Source organism: Saimiri boliviensis, chromosome X (assembly GCF_048565385.1).
Source record: "Saimiri boliviensis isolate mSaiBol1 chromosome X, mSaiBol1.pri, whole genome shotgun sequence".
NCBI classification, from domain to species: Eukaryota; Metazoa; Chordata; class Mammalia; order Primates; family Cebidae; genus Saimiri; species Saimiri boliviensis.
In genome coordinates, this window is record NC_133470.1 from 103,745,603 (window position 1) to 103,772,248 (window position 26,646).

The 26,646-nt window shown below is 41.7% G+C and overlaps 1 protein-coding gene across 1 annotated transcript in view; it reads left to right on the forward strand.

The window, feature by feature from the left end:
- The window catches only part of GPC4 (glypican 4), a 129,943-nt gene extending 114,540 nt beyond the window's left edge, over positions 1-15,403 (forward strand). The window contains exons 4-9 of the mRNA XM_039464107.2: positions 4,543-4,708; positions 10,148-10,278; positions 10,379-10,525; positions 11,435-11,571; positions 12,489-12,664; positions 12,761-15,403. Of these exons, the coding sequence (XP_039320041.1) occupies positions 4,543-4,708; positions 10,148-10,278; positions 10,379-10,525; positions 11,435-11,571; positions 12,489-12,664; positions 12,761-12,963 (960 nt within the window). The 3' untranslated portion in view covers positions 12,964-15,403. The remainder of the gene's footprint in view (positions 1-4,542; positions 4,709-10,147; positions 10,279-10,378; positions 10,526-11,434; positions 11,572-12,488; positions 12,665-12,760) is intronic.
- The last annotated feature ends 11,243 nt before the right edge of the window (positions 15,404-26,646 follow it).

Here is a 26,646-nt window from a genome sequence, read left to right on the forward strand (position 1 = left end):
ATCTCTTTGGGGCCCTACTTATCTGTGAAATAAGATGATACTACTCATGTAGTATGATTATTTTGAGGCTTAAACAAGTTAATACATGCAGAGAACTTAGAACCTGGCACATACTAACTATTGTGTTTGTATCATAGAAACTAATAAAATCCAGTAAAATCTGTCAGTAGTAACTCTGTCATAGAACAGAAAAATTTTCTCTTAATCTTGACATCAAAACCCTCATGACCATGAAACCATAAAAGCTAAATAAGCATTTTCTTTAAGAGATCATTAAACCATTCCTTTTGTTTAAAGGGGGAAGGGGAGGAATATATAGCTTTTCTTTTTCCATTTCTTTATATGATTTTAAGAAATAACTATTAAATCACTAAGAGAGGTCTGAAAAATGTGACTTCCATAAAAAGCAGTCATAACTCCCACCCCTGCTTTTACCCTGGCCCCAAGGATTCTGCAACTTACTAATATCTAGGCTCAACCAACCCTTCTAAATAAAAGAAAAAAAAAACATATCAAATGTTAGTCAACAGCTCTGCCCCAAAGTAAAAATCAAATTGAATAATTTAAGTGACACGGCATGTCATGCCATGGAGAATAAATACATAACTGAGGATTAAAGGGAGACCTCTTTGTTAATCCCTGTGTGGCATGATCTACTGCTTGGTTCTGGGTCTTGCGGCGTAAACCTACTTCAGCAAATAAGTTTTTGAAGACTCAAAAGAAGTAATTGATTTTGAGGGTTACCAGGGAGTAGAATGTGAATGAACTTGAATTTCTATTCAAAACGAATAAAGCCCCAGAACAAAGTCTGACTTAGTCCACTGTTATATTTGCCAAAGGGTGAAAGGTTTGCCCCTAATGGTGTGGAGAGACCATTGAGAGCTTATGAAAGAGCCCCCAGCAGTGCCTGGTATATCACTATGTGACAATAAGTGCCGCCACTGGATCCAGGAGATCTTGGATTTTCACCAGAAGCTCCATGAGAGAGCTTAAATTGAAGTTGGCAGATTGAACATGCCAAATCTGAGAATTTAAGATTCCAAATGCTCTAAATCAGAAACTTTTTGAACACACCACCATGATGCTTAAATGCTCATCGGAGCACTTCAGGTTTTGGGTGTTTGGTTTAGGGATGCTCAAACCAGTAAGTAGAATGCAAATGTCACAAAATCAAAAAAAGAAATTCCAAACACTTCTTGTCCCAAGCATTTTTGATAACAGCTACTCAACATTTGCCATATACTATGTAGCTTTTTCTTACCTGCTGGTCGCACACTTTTGGCTCTTACACCAACTTACATTGCTTCTTACTAAGATGCCCTTAAGACTCCAAAAGAGAGGCAGCTATTTTATTTAGCCACTAGGATAGTCCAGAGTCCTTGGTACTCTGGGCCCACCATTGTGAGCCTGGGCAGGTCAGCAAGGGTGGGGTCCAAAGGCCTGGGAATTGCTAGCATTATTGCTGTTTTTTTCTAGGGGGATGAGACTTTGCAGGGAAACCTGCTTCTTTAGGTCTCATGACTGTTTTTAAACTCTTCCCTTTATGTTAGGGCCTCATCCCACTCCAACAGATTTGCTTCCCAGATTCTGAATTCCTTTCATGTGAAATAGTACGTGGTGGTCTGACTAGTGATTATGAGACAAAAGACAATTTTTTTTTTCTAAGTTTGATGTTTTATGTGTCCTTTCTCCATTTTTTAAAAATAATTTCTTCATCTCTCTTTTCAGTTCTGGTATTATTTAGTGTTTTCATACCATGTTATAGCTGAGTTCCTTGTGATCATTTTTAGTAGTACACAACAAATCATGTATAGAGCATGAGCCAGCACTTAGCTAAATAATGAAATGGAAGAACTCTGCCAAACCCAGCATCATAATTTCCCTTAATAAAACTCTACTGTGTCATTTAATTTGGTCTCTTTTTAAAACTTGAGCCTCCACCAGCCTATTTTAAGGAAGAGTACTATAAGGTCTATTGCATAAATGATTTGATTTGAAATTGAGCTAAGAATACAATGAGCCACTTCCTAGAGTTATTTTTTAAAAGAATGAGAAAGGACTTCTTTAAAAAAAAAAAAAAAGTGTTTTCTGAATATAACTATCTTGAGTCTAAGTTTTTTGCTCATTTCCTAAAGTCCTGTATCACTTTGGAATTGCTTTGTATTTTATAGAACAGGTTTTGTATTCTAATATAGAAATTCTTAACTTGCCTTGCTACCTAAATTCAAACGCATGCCAGAATAGTCCCTGGCACATAGTAGGTGCTCAGTAACTATTTTTTGACCCCTTAGCTTTCTACATTTCTTTTTACTACTACATTGTCTCCTCTTAAGCATAATATTCAACAAATGTCACGGGCTATTCTGTGATTTTTCATTTCATACTCATTTGCATACATTTTACCTCTTTAAAATCGAGCCATTTTGCAGTCTCATCAATGTGGAACCCAACTAAAACTAAAGTAGAAATCAACTAGTGCCTAAGATTAGAGTTTCCTGTCATCTGGCAGGGAAACGTGATACATCTGGGAAATCTTTTCATCAGAAATGCTTGATAAGGTATGGTACTGGAATCCACTGTTGTGAGGTGACTGTCAGCCAGTTGCTTAATCACTTTGGCTTTGGCTTTGGTTTTCTTGTCTATCAAATGTGAGAGCAACACTCAGTGATCTCTCAAGTTGCTTCCAACTCTAAGACTTCTATGATCCTATGCTTCTCAGGACACCTTCCCCTCCAGTCCTGTCTGCTCCCTTATAAAAGGAGACTGGGACATGTAGGGAAGTCTTACCGATGTGTGACATTAAAGGAATAAACTTTTAGCTGTCCAGCAAATCTGGCTGTCCAGAAAAGGCCTTCCTCCAGGGTATATCGGTTAGCCAAAATTTTACTGCACATTAATACATACTTAGAAGGACTAATTTACTGCTTAGGAAAACATTTGGGAATGGTTAAAATGGTGGAAAAATCTTAATTCTTGGTAGGGAATGTTGACTTTAGTGGATACAATTACCATTTTGTTGTTACACGTATTCCCCCCTTTTAGGCTAGAGCTTTCTTTGGGATGAGGGGGATGGATGTACACTTGTGTCACGTAGGATCCTGACTGTTAATTCTTTCTCCTGACACTACTAATCCCTTATTTCTGTTCCTAAGGGCACTGTCGATAAGTGTTACCCAAAGTAACACTCCAGAGCAGGTGAAGTACATTGTCAGGCTGCCCTACATCCCAGCATTTATTCCTTATGGTGGTATCTGCCTCCAAAAGTCTGTTTGCAGAACTGGTGGACTTATACAAAGGAGTACACTAATCCTCTGATACTCCAAATGAGGAGGGTGGGACAGAGAGAATGAGGAGACAGGAACTTTTAATTAGCTGCTAGAATGCAATACCTAGCCCCAATCCTTTCTAAGCATTGAGGAAAACAAGTGACCAGATGGAATTAGCTCTTCTACACCCCAAATAATTCTACCTTGTAAAAGTAGATGAAATGAAGTCCCATTTCTCTGGAGAGGATGGCCAGCCCAATCTGACTTGAGTAATGTTTCCATCTTTGTTCCTTTCCTTCCTCACGAACTTTCAGTCACAGCCCCGTGTGTCCTGCCATATGGTCTCCCAGTTTCTGCCTGATATTTAAGCCCCTCTAAATTCTGGCTACACACATACTCCCACACACCTGACCTTATTTCCCATAATTCCCCAACCCCATTCTGAGATGCAGTGATATGTCCTGTACTCTCCTACAGATTTTGTTCATTTCATTGTTCTTAGGATGCTCTCCCTTCGTTTGACCACTTAGGTCCAGCCCCTTTCTTAAAAATTTAATCAAAACCCCAGCTCTTTCACTGAGTGTTCCCCAAACTCTCTGTGCTTTAGTATTCCCAAGCCTTGGAAGGCCCTCCAGGTTTAAGACTACTTGTATTCCGTCCTGTAGAATATATTAACTTTGCCTCCTGCATAGCTCTTGGCACAGAACAGAAGACACCCTAGGTACCCTTCTAAACCTTGATTGGGGGTTAGGTTTCAAAGGACAGCCTTGTAGTCAATGTGATTCAGAAGAAGATGTGGTTCTGTTCCAGTCTGGCGAAGACAAACACTGATGGTTGAGGCTATAGCAGGGTATTCATGGTGGGCACGTGAAGGTAGCCTCCTCCACTGCATTTCACAGCTCACTCTGGATAGTTATTTGTAAAAGGATTTTGAGATAATTCAGCAATTTATGTGTGAGAGGTACAGAGACTCCAGGAGAGAAGGGGGTGGGGGACGAATGGGTGTTTACAGGGTGGGGGATGTGTCCACCTTGATTGTTTCTGGTCATGTGATGTTCACCTCCCTCCTCTCCCCTGCCCCAATGTGTATCTATTATCTAATCTGCCTCTTCAGGAGGCAGTTCAGGCCTACTCATTATGATCAATCACAACTCATACTTAAATTAAGTTCATGGCCAAGCCTTCATTGTCAACATGATAGAAACAATTTCTGTCTATATTTTAGCCCCACCACTACTGCCTTTTTTTTTTTTTTTTTTGTCTTTTCGCACATTAGGTAAACCCCACAGCCCAGTGTACCCACGCTCTGTTGAAGATGATCTACTGCTCCCACTGCCAGGGTCTCGTGACAGTGAAGCCATGTTACAACTACTGCTCAAACATCATGAGAGGCTGTTTGGCCAACCAAGGGGATCTCGATTTTGAATGGAACAATTTCATAGGTGAGCAAGTGATTAACATGTTTGTGTTGCTGGAGATAGTTTAGCTTCCAGTCACAAGGAATGTTGTAATTGGCAGCTGTGAAATTTGTTTGTTTTAGTGTTATATAGTGTTTGTCAGAATCCTGACTATGCTCAACTACTCTGAGTATAGTAAAAACATTACTACACGTAAATGTCCCCTTGAACTAATGGTGACATTTCTGAAGGTAATAGATGCAGTGGCTGCCAGGTTTTAATAACAGGAGAATGTCTATTTCTCAGAGACAGGGTCTCTTTCTGTCACCTAGGCTGGAGTATGGCAACACAATCATAGCTCTCTGTAACGTTCAACTCCTAGGTTCAAGCGATCCTCCTGCCCTTGGCCTCCCAAAGCCCTGGGATTATAGGCATGAGCCACTAGTCCCCAGGAAAGTGACTTTTTATATTTTCCCCCTAAAAGTCTGTTGTGGTTATCATTAAAGGCTTGTATCCATGTAAATGCTGGAGTACAGTCCTCATGGAGCTGTGAAAGTGGCTTTTAAAATGTTTTATCTGGGCCGGGCGCGGTGGCTCAAGCCTGTAATCCCAGCACTTTGGGAGGCCGAGGCGGGTAGATCACGAGGTCGAGAGATCGAGACCATCCTGGTCAACATGGTGAAACCCCGTCTCTACTAAAAATACAAAAACTAGCTGGGCATGGTGGCACATGCCTGTAATCCCAGCTACTTAGGAGGCTGAGGCAGGAGAATTGCCTGAGCCCAGGAGGCGGAGGTTGCGGTGAGCCGAGACCGTGCCATTGCACTCCAGCCTGGGTAACAAGAGCGAAACTCCGTCTCACCAAAAAAAAAAAAAAAAAAAAAAAAAAAAAATGTTTTATCTGTTACACTGCAGCCAGATCTTCTGCAAACCTGCCAGATATGCATTTGTTACTTAGATCAGGTGAAATCTGATTGAGAAATTTACGGATTCTGTTTCTGTACATGATTTAGCAATAGTAGTCTGCTCTGGTAAGAGTAGAAAGACTTTTGCTCCGAAAATTTAAGAGATACATATTCTTGCATATATCTCCCACCTAGAAAACCATTCTTGGAACCCAGCCAGCAGTGCAAATGAAGTGGCCAATTGCTGAGAGGGTTAGTTATGATTTTTGGGAAAGGACAAATTAAGGAGAATTTAAATGTCCAGTTGTCAGTTACCTTGATGCCTGAAACAACAGTGACCAGTGTTGAAGTTCCTTGTGCTGAGTATTAGTAGGACTGCACACACATACTAACAGCTCACAAAAAGAAACTCACATTTTCCCCCACCCCAGTCACCTCTGCATAATTGCCGAATTTGAGTGTCTTTATAAGCACCTATTTTTCACTTATTTGTCCAAATCATGGGAACATGCGTGCAATTTGCTGGCTTTTTTTTTTTTTTTTTTTTTTTTTTTGGCGGGGTGAGGGGTGTTAAGGTTGGGGAATGCTTTTTAGTCTGTGTGAGAGCTAATTATCATATTAACTCCGTTTGAAAGTGCATCAATAAATTGGCTCCAACAGATTCTTAAGAACACTGACACAGGGGGAAAAAAAAGATGTGAATATTAAGCACTTCAGCACAATTGTAGCCTAAATAGCTCAAAGCTAGAAGACCTGAAAAAATCTTCTACACACAGAAAAGCAGAATCTCATGAAAGGGAAGGCATAAGACCAGCAAAGACACACAGGCCAAATGGCACATCATGCCCAGAATGAAGCCATGGGAGAAATTGTTGCTTCAAAATATTTCTCATGGAAGTAAAAACCCATATCATTTACAGATCTAAAATTGCTGTTTTTTTTTTCTCTCTCTAGCTGTAATTCCACATTCATCCCCACACCCAAATGTCAAGTTTGCAGTTTACTTTTGCTAAATTGATTTTTTAAAGAAAGTTGGTGATTCTTTTCAGTTTCACCATACTATAATACACTGTTTCTCCAGGCAAAAGAGCAGAATTTGCCATATGGTACAAAAAATGTGACAGTGGTCAAGTTTTGCTAACTTTACTACAGACACGTTGGGAATGGAGTGCAGAAGGGTATGGCTGTTGCCATTATTTTGATATTCTAATGTATCTAGCAGCAACTATAACTAAACTCATATTCCTATATTAAAATACAAACGCTCCTACATATTTTTCCTGGAGTATAAAGGTCCATATCAAATCAAAACCACACTCTGGCTTTCTTAATTGACGTTTTAAATCGGTTACTCTAAAACAAAGAGGACTTCAGTTGCTGTTGTTGGTTCTTGTTGTACATTTTTAAAATTATGCTTGTCATCTTTGAAGAAACAAAATTAAACCCAAGTAGAAGTTGATAGGATTTCTGAATTGATTTTTTCCTAGTTATTTTAAATGATAACTTTTTGGAGGAATGAGGTATATAATTGTATCTAAACTTTGCTTTTAATGGGTATTCTATTCTTTATTTCTAATAACCAGATATAAAAGACCAGGAGTAATAGACATTGTTAATCTCCAGTGCTCTTTCATGAATTTTTCACAAGGGTTTAATTAATCTGCTTTGTGGTTGTAGAATTCAGTCCCAATTTACATGCCTCTGCTGTAAATTCTTTTTTATTTCTTGTCTTTTTTTTTTTTCTCTCTCTCTCTCTCTTTGCAAGGAATTTTTTTCTTTCCCCTTTAAATGACTGCAGCTAATGAACAGTCAAGGGCTTTTTCCCCCTTCTTTAAAGCAGATCTTGGGGTTAAGTCAGGAAACTGCCTTTTGTTCTTCCAGTCAGGTCGCAAGGCTGAAGATGTGGGTTTCTGATTATTTGCGGCACAATGCAAAAGGAATCACTTTCTCTAGTGAGAAGAGGATGCTTTGTCGCTGGGGGTGTGGGGAACAACTCAGCGCCAGTGTCTTGAGCACTGAAATCATGCAGTTGGACTAGACCCTTTAAGAGGCTAAGGATGAACTGATTTTCCAAATCTGTCTTCTTGTTGCCAAGGCCCTTCCTCTCCTCTCTTAGCTGCATTTGTGCATGGCCATGAATTGAGACAATGTTGAAGTCTTGTCAACCTTTTATTATGATGGATCCAAATAGTTAAAACACCTTGGAACTTGGTTTTATAAGAGGCTGGTTTATATGAAACCTTCACTTGGAAAAATAAACCAAATACCCCTCTTGCCCCCACCACCAACAAAAGTCAGTTTCTGGAGAATCATAAATTATGCTAAGGTGCAACTTGTTCTCCATCACATACTGTAGCTGTGTTAACACTCATTTGACTCAGAGCCAACCCTATTAATGTCACAGGTTGCTGCCAGTGGGAATTTAGTATTGGGATTGCTGGCGGGGACACCAGCCAGGTCCTGGCAGGAGGCAGGAGCCAGTCGGATATCCTGCAAACAAGGGCCCCCGTGGCTCATATCAGCCAGAAAAAAACCCAGACTCCAAACCAGTCATCTTTGGCTTTCTCTTGAGGCTTCTTATCAGGGCTGGCTGCTGTTACAGAAGAGCCAATTGATAGCCAGTCATGGTTTCCTCCAGGGGTTAGAGGCAGCTTTGGCTCCTGGGCTGCAGACTGCAGGCAGAATCCTCTTCAGTCGCATTCTTCAGCCGTGCAACATGCAACGCCATAGCACCGGCCCCAACAAAGGCCCAGCTTCCCCCTCCATTCCCAGGCCCTTGTGTATAGCCGGCTGGCTCAGAGTTTACAAAGACGCCAAACAGCCAGAAGAATTGGGGTTTACGTTTCCTTTCAGTCTTTCACAAACACATTATGGATCTGGCCATTCCTCACCACTAGGGGAATGAGGAGTCACAAAATGCACTGGGTGGTGGTGGTGGTGGTGTTATTGTTATTGTTGTTATTTAAACATCTCCATTTTAGATGTTTATTGTCTGTCTATTCATATTTTTATTTGGAGCAGGTGATTTCTTCTCAGCTTACAAAGGAATGTATTTTCTGTACGTGGCAGCCCTGATGATTTGACAATGATGAACACATTTAAGTTGTGCTCCACTTGTTTACAAAAATCTCCTTTTGCTAGCACATCAAAAGCATTTTTTTCTCCTAGTATAATGGTATATTCATGCTTTTAGCCCTTACTTAGAGGTTAGAAACATCACTTGATTGGCGCTTACCACAATGCAGTCTGAAACTTCATTTGTTATTTACTGTTTTAAAAATTGCATTTCATGGAAATCTGTTTGTGGTTTGTGACATTGGAATTGTAGTTTAGAGAAATGACCCCGTGCATTAGAATGTTGCGTAGCATTTGTTCTAGGTTGAAGGTGAAACAGTGACCAGATTTGGTTTCATTGATATGCTGATGCCTATGCTCCTTTCCAGTAGAAAGCTTAGGTAGAAGCTCCGCTGGGGGCTGCAGTGGTGTTCTTTGGGAGGGACACAATCTTCTGGAAACTAGCCCTTCTTTCTAGTAGCCATCCTTGTACAACCTGAAGGTGATAGATAATATGGGTCTAACTCCTTTTTTGCCATGCACTAAGCACTAGAGTGTAAAGGGGGATGAGCAAGTTTAAAAGTTCACTGTCATTAATGAAGCATCCTTTTTGTCATTTGGGGTTTTCATTTCCAAGTTCTTCTAGTTTCGTACAACAGGTAGCAGGCAAAATTACTAAGCCTCATAATCCTAAGAAACATGTATGGCAAGAAAACAAAGACAATGTATTTTATTAAAGTGATTCAGTGCTTACTGGAAAATGCTAGGCTACTCCAAAGTCTAAAAGTAACTTGAAGGATAATCGGTGAGATACATACTGTGAGCCCACTAATTTTGTGTACTGTGTCTTGTGTTATCTTTTCACTTGGGGGAAAAAAAGGGGTACATGCTTTAAGATAAATTGAGACCCTTGTATTTGAAATGCGAAGTTTTTCTTAATACAAAAATAGCATTATTCAAAGTTTCATTATTTGAAAAGTCATTAGAATTCCTAGGGATCCTTTCATTTGTATTTTACAATGGTGCACTCAAGGATCTGAGGCGTTTTATTTTTATAAATGAAAGAAAAGAATTACTATGCCAGCATCTTAACTGATTTATGTTTTTGACTCTTGTAAATTTAATCTGAAATGAAAAGATCTTAGGGAAGTCTCTGGGAGAACCGGCATGTCATTTGCCTCCAGCCTTAGATTTGTCATCTGGGAGCTAAGACCCTTACAGTAACAGTGGCTGACACACAAATAATCAGTATGGAGGAAGGTTCCTGATTGGGTTTCCTTGCTGTAGAACTAAGCCTTCATCTGGCCATTTCACACTTTAGAGAGCTAGTGATACATAGTGACTAAATGCAGTTTGGTGTAAAGGAAATAGATATAAAAACAAGAATTATTTATGATGCATGTCTTACTTCCCCTGCCCCCATGCAGGAAACAGACAGGAACAAAATAATCAGACTGATTTACCCGAGGCCAAACTAATGATTGACTTTTTATGCTGTATTGTTTTTCCCCAAACCTCATATTAGATGCTATGCTGATGGTGGCAGAGAGGCTAGAGGGTCCTTTCAACATTGAATCAGTTATGGATCCCATCGATGTGAAGATTTCTGATGCTATTATGAACATGCAGGATAATAGTGTTCAAGTGTCTCAGAAGGTAATGAAGGCAGGATGCTGGAAAGGGGAGCTGGAGATACCCCCCCACCCCTGCCTTGGGATGTGACTTCCTTAACATGACCACATTTACTCCAATGCAGGTTTTCCAGGGATGTGGACCCCCCAAGCCCCTCCCAGCTGGACGAGTTTCTCGTTCCATCTCTGAAGGTGCCTTCAGTGCTCGCTTCAGACCACATCACCCCGAGGAACGCCCAACCACAGCAGCTGGCACTAGTTTGGACCGACTGGTGAGCATTTTGGCAGGAAGGGCTGTGTTTGATGACAAAGAACTGAAAACTCTTGTTCAAAATGAATTTTTAGCTGGAAGGCTGACAAGTGTGGGTCTTTCAGGTGTCACTTTTTGAGCAAATAGGATGTGGATGTCAGTCAATCTGCCTGTCCCATTTTCTAGCTCAGAAAGTTCCTGGGTAGTCAAGGAGTTGTGATGCAATAAGTCTTGTCTCAAAACTTCTCTTTAGATTCACTGTGCATTTACTGAACATCTTATTATGTGCCCATCGCTGTGCTAGGCACAGAGAAGTTTAGAGAGATAAGGCAGGTCCTTGTTCTCAAAGGGCATCAACAAGGAGGCAAAGAGGGAGAAACAGATGTTCCAGGCTTATTAACATAAAATGATGTTTAGTAAATGCCGAGGTGGGAGAAGAGTGATTAACTGTAGGCAAATTGCTTTATCCACAGTAACATGCTACAAAAATGTAAGTAAGTATTCCTACAGTAGTAGGAACACAGAAGTGGGAGCCTGAGGAGACAGGGATGGAAAGGGCAGTAGCAGCTATGTTTCCCAGAGTGCATAATATAAGAGCTTGATCCTGACTCTAAAAGCCTTGGGAGAAGAGACCGCATCTTATCTTTGTGCCTACAGGGCATGGAACCTGGTAGGCCTCAGACAGTACTTAACAATGAAGTTGAGTGGACAAGGGGTCTAGGCCACTCCTTCGGAGCTTGCATTTCAACTATTCACTTGAGTGGTTTTGTACTTCTAAGATATAAATTGGAGCTACATCTTCCTCTTCTAACTAAAGTTGAAAATGAATAGCATATCACTCTGGAGATACTTTGGAAATGGTCAGAAGGCCCATCTGTAGATAGTTTCATCTTGTCTTACAATGATCTTTTTTTTGTTGTTTCATATTTAGGTTACTGATGTCAAGGAGAAACTGAAACAGGCCAAGAAATTCTGGTCCTCCCTTCCGAGCAACGTTTGCAATGATGAAAGGATGGCTGCAGGAAACAGCAATGAGGATGACTGCTGGAACGGGAAAGGCAAAAGCAGGTTAGTGTCTGTTGAATGGATTTGCAGCTTCTCCCTTCCTAGATGCCTGTGTGACCTTCAGAGATGGTTCTCTCAATTGTCAACCAAGGCATCAGGAAGCAATTCGCAGTAGGTAGCAACAACATGGAAGGCTTCTAGAGTTCTTAGGAACTGGCTTTGCACTAGGATTGTTGAGAAGGCACCCAGCTACTTACAAAGAGTGCTGAGTCCAAAGTTTGACAGTAGTTATAGTCTAGTATTAGGGCCGTTCCAATAGTGTCATTATTTTAAAAATATTTAATGCCTGTGGCTCTTTGCCCAATGGTCTAGCCTCATAAAATGCCAGTTCTCAAAGGTCCCATTCTCTGACTCGATGCCCTGTGTCCCTCCCTTAGACACTTGGTTAACTTAGAGAAGTACCTATACTTCTTTCCTTCAACCCACCAACCTCCTGAAAAGGGATAGGTTTCCTTCTTTCCTTTTTTTTTCTTTTTCTGGAGACAGAGTCTCACTGTCACCCAGGCTGCTAGAATGCAGTGGCGCAATCTCTTCCTCCTGGGTTCAAGCAATTCTCCTGCATCAGCGTCCTGAGTACCTGAGATTATAGGCACATACCACCACACCAAGCTCATTTTTGTATTTTTTTTTCTAGAGACAGGGTTTCACTATGTTGACCGGGTTGGTCTTGAACAACTCCTGACCTCAAGTGATCCACCCACCTTAGCCTCCAAAAGTGCTGGGATAAATTTCAAGAAAGTTTCCATCAACATGGAGAAATGAGACATCCCCAGGAACAGGAAAGATGACAGTTCATTAGGAATTGAAGAACTTCCATCTAATTTTGCTTAGTGGAAATACTAGAATCTAGCAGAAATCTTTGATACTACTCTTGCTTTTTGCTTTACAAATCATCTTACCGGGGTCATTTGACATTCCAGGTACCTGTTTGCAGTGACAGGAAATGGATTAGCCAACCAGGGCAACAACCCAGAGGTCCAGGTTGATACCAGCAAACCAGACATACTGATCCTTCGTCAAATCATGGCTCTTCGGGTGATGACCAGCAAGATGAAGAATGCATACAATGGGAATGACGTGGACTTCTTTGATATCAGTAAGCATCTGCAGTTTGAAAGTACAAATTGCTCTTGTATGCATTCTGATGAGAATAAGTGGAATGAAGTCTCTATTCCGTCTTTTTTTTAACTAGGTGATGAAAGTAGTGGAGAAGGAAGCGGAAGTGGCTGTGAGTATCAGCAGTGCCCTTCGGAGTTTGACTACAACGCCACTGACCACTCTGGGAAGAGTGCCAATGAGAAAGCCGACAGTGCTGGTGTCCGTCCCGGGACACAGGCCTACCTCCTCACTGTCTTCTGCATCTTGTTTCTAGTTATGCAGAGAGAGTGGAGATAATTCTCAAACCCTGAGAAAAAGTGTTCACCGTCAAAAAGTTAAAAGGCACCAGTTACCACTTTTCTACCATCCTAGTGACTTTGCTTTTTAAATGAATGGACAACAATGTACAGTTTTTACTATGTGGCCACTGGTTTAAGAAATGCTGACTTTGTTTTTCCATTCAGTTTTGGGAGGAAAAGCGACTGTACATTGAGTTGGTTCTTGCTCCCTCAAACCATGTTAAACGTGGCTAACAGTGTAGGTACAGAACTATAGTTAGTTGTGCATTTGTGATTTTATCACTCTATTGTTTGTTTGTTTGTTTCTCATTTCCTTTTGGTTTTTTTTGTTTTTTTTTTTTTTTTTTTTTTTTTTTTTTTCCAACTATGATCTCGCCTTGTTTCTTACAAGCAAACCAGGGTCCTTTCTTGGCATGTAACATGTACGTATTTCTGAAATATTAAATAGCTGTACAGAAGCAGGTTTTATTTATCATGTTATCTTATTAAAAGAAAAAGCCCAATAAGCAGTAACATTTCCATTTCTCCCTGTTATTTTAGTTGCCTTATCTGGAGAGACGTGGAGGTGATTTTTTTTTTTTTTAAATTGTTATTAAGTTAGGACAGAATGTGAGGGAACAAGCAGGCTTCTGAGCCACTTGTCAGATTGTATTCAAAGCATCAATCCAAGAAGAAGGTTATACGTACTTCATTTATAGCTGGTAATTGGAAGAGACTGCAGACTACTGCTTTGAATGAGTTGAATTACATAAGCTAAGATTACTAAGTGGGTCCATTTCTTGAACCCACTTATACTTAAAATGTAACCCATTTAGAAAAAGAGTCTAGATACCATCCCCCTTGAAAGATAGGTATTCAGGATATCCCAGTTATCACATGTTCACACTTGGGTTTGGGGGTGTTTTAAAAACCAAGCAGGTTAGCTAGTCCACCGTGTGCTAGTTTTCATGTTCACACTGACTCTGTTTGAATTAATATCCCAATGGCAGCAGTAAGTGACCTACAATCTCATTTGATCCCCCTTGTTAGAGTGGTTTAGATTTCAAACCCACCTCTGTACAGGGAGCTGTCTGGGAGCTAGCCAGAACTGGGGTACAGCCTGGGCTCAGGGAATAGCTGTCAACACTTGGGCAAAGTTTTTGTCTGTGCACTTATATCTGCATTTGTTTTGGGAACCCAGTCTTGTTTTAAGAGAGTATAAGGTGTCTCATTTGAGTCTTTTTCTCACCCAGCCCCCTGTTAATCAGTAAAACAAAGGAATTGCCATGGTTCACAGCAACGTGTTTCGATCCAAGGTATCAGCCAAGGAGCCCACTTAGGGGAGAAGTAGGTGTCCAGACTTTTGTATGTGTTGTTTTTCTTAGGGGGTGGGGTGGGGTGGGAGTAGGTAGAGCTGAGAAGACTACATCTTAGCAGTGACCTTTAGCCATGCAGGTGAACTGGCAAAGGCCATGGCCATATCTGTTGTCCCAGGCCAAAGACTAACAACCACCTTGGCCCCTTGGGAACCCCTGCCTTGTGTCCTTACCAAATGATAGCTCATAAAACTCTGAGAATGTAACATATCATTTTCAAAGGAGTTCCCAGAGGTCTTCAGAAAGACTAAAATTCTGCAAGTCTCTTCCTGCTTTAGACAGCCATTAAGATGCCAACTGATTTTACTGAACCCACAAAGAGGTTGTTTGTGTTATTGTTCAATTTCAGTTGTAAGAGTAATTCTCTATTTTTATATTGAAACATAATTACTTGATAGCTCAGGGTCTACATTTCATTCAACTTTATACACCAAATTCTGCAGAGTGGTCAAAATGGAATATTGGGGGCTGTTGTAAACAGAGGCTTAATTTTATTAGAAGTAGCCAGTTATTTATTAAAGCATGATGTTAATAAAATAGGCATATTCTGGCTGGTTCATATAAGTGTGTTTTTTTTTGTTTTTTTTTTGTTTTTTTTTTTTTTTTTGCTTTTTTTTTTTTAAACGAATCACAGAAGACGTAAAATTGAAAAGGCACTCCATTTATATATGAGGAAAAATAGATTGTAAATAGCTACGGGGCCTTGTGAGAACTTGGAAAATGTGCTGATATTTAGTAACTACCTCAGTTGTGAGGAATTTCCTTTTTAGCTTAGACTGCTATTACTTTTACTTGGTAGAAATGAATCTGGTCTCCAAAATATGGCTCAGAGAGTTATCCCCATAGACCTTGTTAGATTGTTTTTAATTTAAAACCTTGAACTCTGCCCAGCTGTTTTCTTTCAGTCAGGTTCTCTAAACCAATAACATTTTCCGAATTAAATATTCTTGAAGGTTCTTCTGGACTCTTACTGAATTGTTTTCTTTCTTTGCATTTTTTCCTGTTACTCTTTTATTATTTAAATTGTCTCTTGCTTTTGAACTTGAACTATGAAATAAACAAATCATAGATTTTTTCCATTCAGGTCTGACTGGATAACTCTTGGCTTGTAACCAGCTGGCAAGCTCACACTCACTCCCTAAAAAAGAAGAAAGGCAAGTTGAATATTTTAAAACCTTAGGAGTTTGGAGTATGAGGTAGAATAAAAGCCTTGTTAGGAGAAGACCTGACTTTTCCAAAGTTAACAGCATGTGAAGGGCTTGTGTTTTACAAAGTCATTTATAAATTATTTTTCTTTGAAACACATCACCTACTCTGTACCTTAAAGAAACATTTTATAACTCTTAGATTTATATTTTATTTCAAAAATCGTAACTACCTCCTGTTATTTTCATTAAAAGACACTGCGAAGAATTGACTTAAATTTCTAAAATTTAGTTAGTGTTCAAAACCTAACCATTCACATGAAGTAAAAATTATCATTTGTGATTACAGAATCAAAAATAGGTATGAATGGTGCTACACAAACTTTTGCTTGCCCTTTGTTAGCAGAACCTATTTATTTACATGGCTAAAGGGTAGATATCTATTTACATAGCTAGAAGGTAGTAAGTTATTAGGTTGGTGCAAAAGTAATTGTGGTTTTTGCCATTTTTTTCAATGGCAAAATACAATTATCTACTAGAGGAGGGTGTGTGTGTGTGTGTGTGTGTGTGTGTGTGTGTGTGTGTGTATGTGTGTATGTGTGTACGCGCACACGTAATGTCACTGCAAAGCTAAATATAACTTTCTACCTTTTTTGAAACAACAACAAAGTACTCACAAATCTCTTCTGACTTTGAACTTCATGGGAAAAAATATAACTGCATGCCATGATACACTTCACAAATTCAGTTTCTGCTTTTTAACTCCTAAAATTTTTCTAAAATTCCTTTTTATGCGTGTGAAAAATATCTGAGACATACCAATTGGTAACAGGAATTGTATTCCATCAGTGAGCCACATGCCAAATAATATTTACTTGTCTACTTAGTTTTTAATTAGGTAATATGTTGACAGGGTTTAAAAACCAGAACATATATCAAGAGACTGAGTGAGTTTTCCTCCCATTCCTGCTTCCATCTGCCAAGTTGTCCCCACAACCCAAGTAAGCTCTTACTAGTTACTTGTATATGTCTTCTTTCAAAGTTTCTTTATGCATATGCAAGCTAATATAAATAGAAGTTTACCCTTTTTAGTCATATAAAAGGTAGCATTTTGTTTTGTTTTTTTTGAGACAAAGTCTCCCTGTGTCCCCCAGGCTGGAGTGCAGTGGCACAATCTCAGCTCATGGCAACCTCCACTTCCTGGCTCAAATGATCCTCCCACCTCAGCCTCATGAGTAGCTGGGATTGCAGGTATGCCTCACCACACCCAGCTAATTTTGTATTTTTAGTAGAGACAGGGTTTTGCCATACTGGCTAGGCTGGTTTCGAACTCCTGGGCTTAAGTGATCCTCCCACCTCGGCCTCCCAAAGTGCTGGAATTATAGGCATGAGCCACCATGCCCAGCTAAAACATAGCATTTTATGCTTATAGTGTCCAATTTAATTTATTTTTATTTTTTTAAATTATACTTTAAGTTCTGAGATACATGTGCAGAACGTGCAGACTTGTTACATAGGCATACACATGCCATGGTGGTTTGCTGCACCCATCAACCCATCATCTACATTAGGTATTTCTCATAATGCTATCTCTCCCCTAGCCCCTCACCTTCCGACAGGTCCTAGTATGTGATGTTCCCCTTCCTATATCCATGTGTTCTCATTGTTCAACTCCCACTTTTGAGTGAGAACATGTGGTGTTTAGTTTTCTGTTTTGGTGTTAGTTTGCTGAGAAGGATAGTTTCCGGCTTCATCCATGTCCCTGCAAAGGACATGAACTCATTCTTTTTTTATGGCTGCATAGTATTCCATGCTGTATATGTGCCACATTTTCTTTACCCAGTCTATCACTGATAGACACTTGGATTGATTCCAAGTCTTTGCTATTGTAAACAGTGCTGCAATAAACATACATGTGCATGTGTCTTTACAGTAGAATGATTTCTAAATCCTTAGGGTATATACCCAGTAATGGGATTGCTGGGTCAAATTGTATTTCTGGTTCTAGATACTTGAGAAGTTGCAACACTGTCTTCCACAATAGTTGAACTAATGTACACTCCCACCAACAGGGTAAAAGTGTTCCTTTTTCTCCACAGCCTCTCCAGCGTCTTGATTCCTGATAATGTCCTATTTCTGTTAGTTTTTTGAATATTGAGAATAGGAGACTCTAAGGATACAGATCAGCAATAAAGTTTAGGATTCCTATTATAAAGGCATGGCTTCTCAGTGGTAGCAAACTTTGTGTTTTACTTCATTTTGGCCCAGATTAATCTAAGTAGTTTTTCAAGAAACAAACATTGAATAGAGTGAGGAACAGTTTGGCATTATAGCACTATAACCCCAGAGTGCACCATTTGAATGCTCTCTGTTTGTGTTCAGGTTTATTTTTGGTAGTTTTTCATATCATCACCAGTGCAGAAGACATTGGCCAAAGCAGTTGGGAAGATCCTCTCAGAACACAGCACATTAGTACCACTGTTCATGCTTAAGAATGGTTCACAGGAGCTAATGTCATCTGGAATTTACTCATATTCTACTAGAATAAAGTATTCTCTCTTTTTCTGAGACAGGGTCTTACTCTGTCACCCAGGTTACTCAGGAGGCTGAGGCATGATGATTGCTTGAATCCGGGAGTTGGAGGTTGCAGAGCTCACTGCTTGGACTCCTGTGCTTGAGTGATCCTCCCACCTCAGGCTCCTAACTAGCTGGGACTACAGGCACACACCACCATACCCAGCTATTTTTTAAATTTTTTTGTGAAGACAGGGTATCACCATGTTGCCCAGGCTGGTCGTCAACTCCTGGCTTCAAGCAGTTCTTCTGCTTTGGCCTCCCACGGTGCTGGGATTACAGGCATGAACCACCACACTGGCCTTGAAGTACTTTTAATGCTTCCAAAAGGCCAGATGCCTTGAAGCAGCATCAACCACCACAAAGGATGGAGATGAGGATACTAGGAAAATGTGTAACTAGATCTTGGTTACTGCGTCCAATGGTTGAATCATGAGGATATGCAAATAAATTGTTCCAACTTCAGTTTTCTTATAAAGTTGAATTTTTATGAATCAGTGTTGGAAGAGACTTCTGAGTTCAGTAAAATCTAAAGGAATTAATTCCTTGGCATCAGTGTCCACATGTGCAATTAAATGGACATTCCACTCTACTTTTAACATTTCTTAAATGTTAGGAATTCTTTAAAAAAGCACAGGGTTGCTGGAAAGACAAAGATCTTAACACATCAATCCCTAGGTAAAAGCTGATGAAAGATAACTAGCGTGGTTAAAGAGTAAAGATAAAGGTGTGTGTGTGATGACCCCAGGAGGCTTTTATGATCCTGTTCTCTGGTCTTTGGGGAAGCCTTTGGCAGTAACTTTCTTGCCACTCCATGTTATTCTTAATTCCTGTGCTTCTTGCAATTAGGATTAGAAGACGTGTGTGTGTGTGTGTACAGACCTACATACAGATTTACTGATTGATTGTGTATTTTCAAACACTACCAGGTAGATCTTACCCTGTCACTTATGGGCTGCCTTCCCTTGGCTGTCAGTGGGGTGTGCTTGGGGAATGTAGACTCATTTTAATAATAGCCTAAGGGAAATATAATTAAGAAGGTAAGTTGCCTGCCAAGAAAAAGAAAATGCACATATATAAAATGCATACCAGAGCCCAAATAGAATTTCTTAGATTTACCACTGCCTGGGTGTGCTTTTCTGCATCACCGTAGATAACCTAAAGCTCACTGTAACCTGCTGTTCATGGTGACTCACTGCACAGGGCATTTTGGTGCTAGGCCAGCCACAAAGAAATAATCACAGCCAGTGGGTGCTGTCTGAACACACTTTAGGATCCGGTCCTCTTCCCGTGCATTTGTCTTTAAAGGTCTTCACTGCCCCTGCCCTCACCTTTCTTTTAAAATGTAATGACAGATGGTTTTTACTCTGCTGTTTCAGTTCGGAACACTTTGCAACAGGATCTGGCAGCGGTAGTGAAAATTTAGACATTTGTTATTTAAAAAAAACTATATGCTGTTTATTTACTTGTAACTTCCTGACTGAGAAGTGAGGCAGGGGCTGGGCCCAGTGCCTCACGTGTGTAATCCCAACATTTTGGGAGGCCAAAGTGGGCAGATCACTTGAGATCAGGAGTTCAAGACCAGCCTGGCCAATATGACCAAACTCCATCTCTACTAAAAATATAACAATTAGCCAGGTGTGGTGGTGGGCACCTATAATCCCAGCTACTCGGGAGGCTGAGGCATGACAATTGCTCGATCCCAGGAGTTGGAGGTTGCAGTCAGCTGACATCACGCCACTATACTCTAGCCTGGACAACAGAGCAAGACTCTGTCTCAAAATTTTTTTTTTTAAAAGGTGAGGCAAGAAGAACCTGTGTGCCCGGCACTAAGGCTGGGCCACATTGATTGTTACCGAGTTCTGCAGAGTAGAAGTCAGTCCATTTCACAGATGAGTCAAAGGATGCAAAGAAGTGAGGTAACTTGGCCAAGGGTGACACCAACAGAAGAAATGCAAGAACCAGATTTGAAGCAGAAGTGGGTCTGCCATCAGGCTGAGCCTGCTCAAGTGCTACTTTTCCTTCGATTGCCCCCTCTGAGTTGCCCCACATTGTCTGAATCATTAGGAAGGGACAAGGCTTGTTAAGATTGCTACATATAGAGCTGCCCTGGCCCTGAGGAAGGGTCGGGTTAATGGCCATAGGAGGCACTGATTAACTTGGCTGACCTGGGTATGGGCCAAGGAGTCCGGGGCCATGTGGAGGCAAGCCTTGATGATGAAGAGAGTTTTGGACTTCAAAGAGCGTTTTGGACTTCACACAGTTGCTCCTTGCTCTGTGGACTTAAAAGCAGTAAGAACTCCAGTGCATGCAGGTAATGTGCCATCACTGATGTGCTGGTTCTTGAAGAACCTATTTATGAGACGTAGAATCTCACTCTGGCGCCCAGGCTGGAGTGAAGTGGCACGATCTTGGCTTACTGCAAACTCTGCCTCCCTGGTTCAAGCAATTCTCATGCTTCAACCTCCAGAGTAGCTGGGATTACAGGCGTTCACCACCATGCCCAGCTAATTTTTGTATTTGTAGTAGAGACAAGATTTATCCACATATGCCAGGCTGTTCTTGAACTCCTGACCTTAAATGATCTGCCCACTTCTGCCTCCCAAAGTGCTGGGATTACAGGTGTGAGCCACTGCGCCCAGCATGAAGAACGAGGCTTGATTACTCTCTCCAGGACAGCCTCATATAACACTGGTGAATTGTTCTGGGGGTGCTCTTGCAGCGACAGTGCTGAGAAGGTGGAACACTTAAGGAAATACAGTTTGTTGAGAAAAGTATCATGGTTTATATAGGGAAAATTCATATCTGCTGAGTCAGCTGGGGCTGTGTGGGAGGTAAACACGTCTTGGGATAAGTAGGGGCCAGTGAACATCATCTGGGCTTCTTAAAGAGTCCTTGACAAGACTCCATCTTACAGTTTACGCCTGGGTCAGAGATTAGACACAAAGAACAGGGATGAACAGGCACTACTTTACCCGGGCAGTGTAACAATAGGTTTTTCCTGCAGCACCAGTCTTAGTGCACATTGGAAAAGACATCTAGAGACAAAATCTGTGTGTTAGAAGAGATTTTAACTTCCCATTTCCTACCTGGGAAAGAAACCCAGAGCTTTTTGTTGGTTGTGTGCTGAACACGTGTGCCAACATTCCCATAGGGCAGTATATACAGAACAGAATGGGAAAGGTCCTGATCTAGGAGTGCTTTGTACGCTGGTGTTTGACCTCCACCTTAATATAAGGTCCAGAGAGGAGCAGCAAAATCAGCAGGGACTGAGGGCTCTACCCTCCAAGTGAAAGACAAGTGATGCCTCACTAGTCTGCAAAGACAGAGACTCAAACTGATAGAATTGGGGCTGTGGAGAAGGTGAATTCCTAGAACTAAAGACACACTACCCACTTAGAACAAGTAAATGATCCATTTTGAACAAAAAGTTCTGTCTTACTCAATGAGCAGTGATTTATGTAATTGCTACAATTAAAGATGCTGGCCAGGTGTGGTGGCTCACACCTGTAATCCCAACAGTTTGGGAGGCCAAGGTGGGCCGGTTAGTTGAGGTCAGCAGTTTGACACCAGCCTGTGCAACATGGTGAAACCCTGTCTCTACTGAAAATACAAAAATTGGCCAAGCGCGGAGGTGCATGCCTGTAATCCCAGCTACTCGGGAGGCTCAGGCAATGAGAATCGCTTGAACCTGGGAGGCAGAGGTTGCAGCACTGCACTCCAGCCTGGGCAACAGAGTGAGACTACATATTTAAAAAAAATGCTGTAGACTGCTAGTGATCAGCTGATGCTGAACAAAATCCATGGACTCAAAATGTGAATCAGAGTGGAATGGAAAGCCGCAGCACTATCTGAAGTGGCTATTGGAGATAGGTATTCATTACTCTTCAGTCCATCCTTTGGACCATCAGCCTGCACGTAAGTCAGGGCTGGATGAACCCCTGTGTGCCCCACATTGCAGTTTGTCAACCAGGTTTCTTTTGGGGAATTGTAATTTATGTCCAACTGAAGAATTTGAAGGTGCTTGTCATGTTGAAACAGAGACTCCAAAAATAAAAGTGTCCAGAGAGGCCAGCCCCTGGCCAGCAGTTATGTGGCTCTGGATGTGTGGGCTTCCAAAACCACAAGGAATTTGAGGCAGTCATATGATTTATGACAGGTCTGGCCCTGGCCTTTGCATAGGCGTGCAGGAGGAACACTTGATGTAAGATGGGGCTTCTGTCTTCGCTGGGGAGACAAGGCTCCCCAGGAAACATGCCAGTGAATGCATGAACCCTGAGCTGTCCTGCAGTCAAGGGAGAGGGGTGCACATTGGAAAGGTCAGGGTGACTTCCTGGAGAGGCGGGGCTAGAACCAGGACATGGTTGGAGGGGAGAATTTGCAGGAAGGAGAGAGGAGGAAATTCTCCTAGTAGCTCTCGTGGGCAGGGCCTGTCGTTAGTTCTTACTATTCCTTGGATGCTACAGGTTGCTTTCCACACTCAATAAAGCACTGGCTGGTTTGGAATTGTAGGAGTAAGGGCGGGCAGGGAGGTGGGAGTAAGTGTGTACTGGGGGTGGGGGTGGGATGGATGTGGGGAGTGAGGGAGCAGAAGGGAAATGTGTCTGAAAAGCAAAGGTGATGGGTTTCCTAGTACAGGACTGGTGAAGGATGGGATCAGACTATAAAGCCCTCAAAAGCCAGGCCAGGCAATTTAGCATTCATATAGGCAGGCCCTAACACAACTTCTTGAGCAGAATGAGACATGATGCACAGGGTGGGTAAAGAAGAACTAGGTAGGCGTATGTAGCATGGATTCAGTGGAGTCGCCCTTGGGCTTGACAGTGTGCTCAGTGCTGTACTATGCAACCCAAGGGACTTCAGCTCCATTTACACCTAATACATGCCAGCTTCCCCCCAACAATTTTGATTTGGAGCTTTCCAGTGAAGATAATCCAGTTCAATACAAGGGGTAGTTTTTGGATGTCCAGGTTTGGAATGTAGTAAGACATATATTAAGTGGTCCTCCCCATCCCCCACCCCATCACACCTTTGAATTCTGGCCAGTCATATCCATGTATCTTCCCCACATCTTCAAACAGGCTGGGTGCGGTGGCGCACGCCTGTAATCCCAGCACTTTGGGAGGCCAAGGTGGGTGGATCACTTGAGGCCAGGAGTTTGAGACCAGCCTGGCCAACATGGTGAAACCCTTGTCTCTACTAAAAATAAAAAAATTAGCTGAGTGTGGTGGTGCACACCTGTAATCCCAGCTACTCAGGAGGCTGAGGCAGGAGAATTGCTTGAATCCAGGAGGCAGCAGTTGCAGTGAGCCAAGATCATGCCCCTGAACTGCAGCCTGGGTGACAGAGTAGGACTCTTCCATCTCAAAATAAAATAAAATAAAATAAAATTAAAAATTACAGAGTCAGGTGGGACTCTCTCAATATAAAATAATCATCATCTTAGAGCCCTCAGAAGTCTTCACACTCACAGTTACAAGTCATGGCAGTAGCCAAAGTCTATGACAGTATCCTAGAGAGCTTAAGACACAGTTAGCCAGGCCTGATCCACACAGGTTCTGATTCAGTAGGTCTCTAATGGGGCTCAAGTATTTGCATTCTACCAAGTTTCCATGTGATGCTGCTGGTCCGGTGACTGCCCTTTGAAAACCATTGGCTTAAGGAAAGGGATTTTAAGCCTGGCCTTTGATGCAGGACACAAAGCCCTACTGGGCAATCAACCAGGCTTCCTCCAGAGAAATACTGGGAAAAAAGGAATCAGGTGAATTGCTTCAGACTGCGATGATCCTGTCACACTGACAGGTTGAGCTTTAGTTAGGAGTATTCCTAAACAGAACCGGAGCTATGTCCACCATACCCCAGGATCGAGAAAGGGTCAAGCAATTGTGGAGGGTGTGGCTGGGCGTGGTGGCTCACACCTTTAATCCTAGCAGTTTGGGAGGCCGAAGCGGCTGGTTCACCTGACATCAGGAGTTTGAAATCAGTCTGGCCAACATCGCGAAACCCCTTCTCTACTAAAATTACAAAAATTAGCCAGGCATGGTATTGCATGCCTGCAGTCCCAGCTACTTGGGATGCTGAGTCAGGAGAATTGCTTGAACCCTGTAGACAGAGGTTGCAGTAAGCCGAGATCACACCACTGAACTCCAGCTTGGGTGAGAGAGCAAGACTCTGTCTCAAAAAAAAAAAAAAAAAAAAAAAAAAAAGTCTACCAAATAGACATGGCTGCAGGAAGGAGGATGAACACTGAAAACATCAGAAGATAATTGACAAGGAATAAGGGAGGAATGGCTATTGGGTGGGCATATAACTGGGTTGGCTACATCTATGTACTACCAGAGGGTAACGCTAGTAGGAATATAGAGCACTCTTGCTACCACTGGGGTGGAGAAATGGAGCACTATATCAGTGCATTATACATTGGCAACTTTGGCATGAAAAGGAAACTTCATTGAGTTTCAGGGATTCCGGAAGGTAAAGTGACACAGAGCTTTCTAGACGTACATCAGCTCAATTCAACTCCCACGGTCCTTTAAAAGGTCATCCAAGTCAATCTTGAATCCTTTTTTTTTTTTTTTTTTTTTTTGAGACAAGGTCTCACTCTGTTGCTCGGGCTGGAATTTAGTGGTATGAATACCGCTTGTTGCAACCTTGACCTCCTGGGTTCAAGGGAGCCTCCCACGTCAGCCTGTCAAATAGCTGGAACTATAGGCACGCACCACCACACCCAGCTAGTTTTTCTTACGTTTTTGTAGAGACAGGGTATCGCTATGTTGCCCAGGCTGTTTTTGTAGAGACAGGGTATCGCTATGTTGCCCAGGCTGGGCTCAAGTGAGCCTCCCATCTTGGCCTCCTAAGTGCTGGGATTATAGGCTTGAGCCACCTTGGTCAGCCAAACTTAAATCCTTAATAATTGGTTGCCCTCTACAAAAGTCCTGCCAAGTGGTTGCCCAATCAGTGCTTGAACACTTCAAGTGACAAGGATCTCATTACTTAAAATGATACACTATCTTAAGGAAGCTCTCAATATTAGAAAGATTTCTCTGCAGACTTCAAAGTGTATACACATGTTCTGTTTGCTCAGTGATTAGGTGGCAAAGCCTTTGAAGTTTCCGTTAGGATTTCCACTGGAAATGGACATTTTCAGAAGTTGCTAACAAAAAGGTCCTTGCAGAATCATGTGTTGCCAAGAGATACTTAAAACAAATAAATGACCAAATAATTCTATGAAAAAACTGGTTTTTCTGCATTAAGATCTGTAGATATTTTTTGAATGCTTTAAATTTTAACAAGAGATTAGACCATAGCATAACCCAATTCACATTTTGGGAGGAAATGTTTTCAGGAAATGCCTTGTGGCATTAGCCTTGAAAGTAGTCATTGTATGTTGGCCCCACATGGCCCCCTCTTCAATTAAATTGGAGAAGCCTAGCTGAATTCCTGGTGATCCCTATGGGAGGAGGGGAGCACTTTCCTTGGTGCCACCACACACAGTGAGAGTTGTATGGTGTTCACATGAATCCAGGTGAGTGGAGAATAACAATGGTTCCCAACCTTGGCCAAGATTGTTCAGGGGCTGGTAGTATGGACTGTCTTGTGCTGCCATGGGTTGGGAGTTGGTGGTGGTACCCAAGGGAAGGCTTGGGGTAGAGATCAGGAGACCATTTGTGCCCCAGTGACTCTGTTCTTCTCTGGCTATATGGCTCATCACTGCCTGGCTAGACCAAAGGGAAGAGCCCAGGTTCACCAGAGTCATGGATTCTAGCCAATTGTTTTTTTTAATATCAGTGTGTTACTATGGAAAGATCTGTATGGCCATTTTCACAATATTGATTCTTCCGATCCATGAGCATGTAATGTTTTTCCATTTGTTTGTGTCCTCTTATTTTCTTGAGCAGTGGTTTGTAGTTCTCCTTGAAGAGATCCTTCAAGTGCCTTGTAAGTTGTATTCCTAGGTATTTTATTCTATTTGTAGCAATTGTAAATGGGAGTTCACTCATGATTTAGCTCTCTGCTTGTCTATTATTGGCATATAGGCATGGTGGGGATTTTTGCACATTGATTTTGTATACTGAGACTTTGCTGAAATTGCTTATCAGCTTAAGGAGACTTTTGGGCTGAGACAATGGGGTTTTTTAATTATACAATGATGTCATCTAAAAACAGACAATTTGACTTCATCTCTTCCTATCTGAATCCGCTTTATTTCTTTCTCTTGCCTGATTGCCCTGGCCAGAACTTCCAATACTATGTTGAATAGGAGTACTGAGAGAGGGCATCCTTGTCTTGTGCCAGTTTTCAAAGAGAATGCTTCTGGGTTTTGCCCATTCAGTATGATACTGGCTGTGAGTTTGTCATAAATAGCTCTTAGTATTTTCAGATATGTTCCATCAATACCTAGTTTATTAAGAGTTTTTAGCCTGGGCCGGGCGCGGTGGCTCAAGCCTGTAATCCCAGCACTTTGGGAGGCCGAGGCGGGTGGATCACAAGGTCGAGAGATCGAGACCATCCTGGTCAATGTGGTGAAACCCCGTCTCTACTAAAAAAAAAATACAAAAAATTAGCTGGGCATGGTGGCGCGTGCCTGTAGTCCCAGCTACTCAGGAG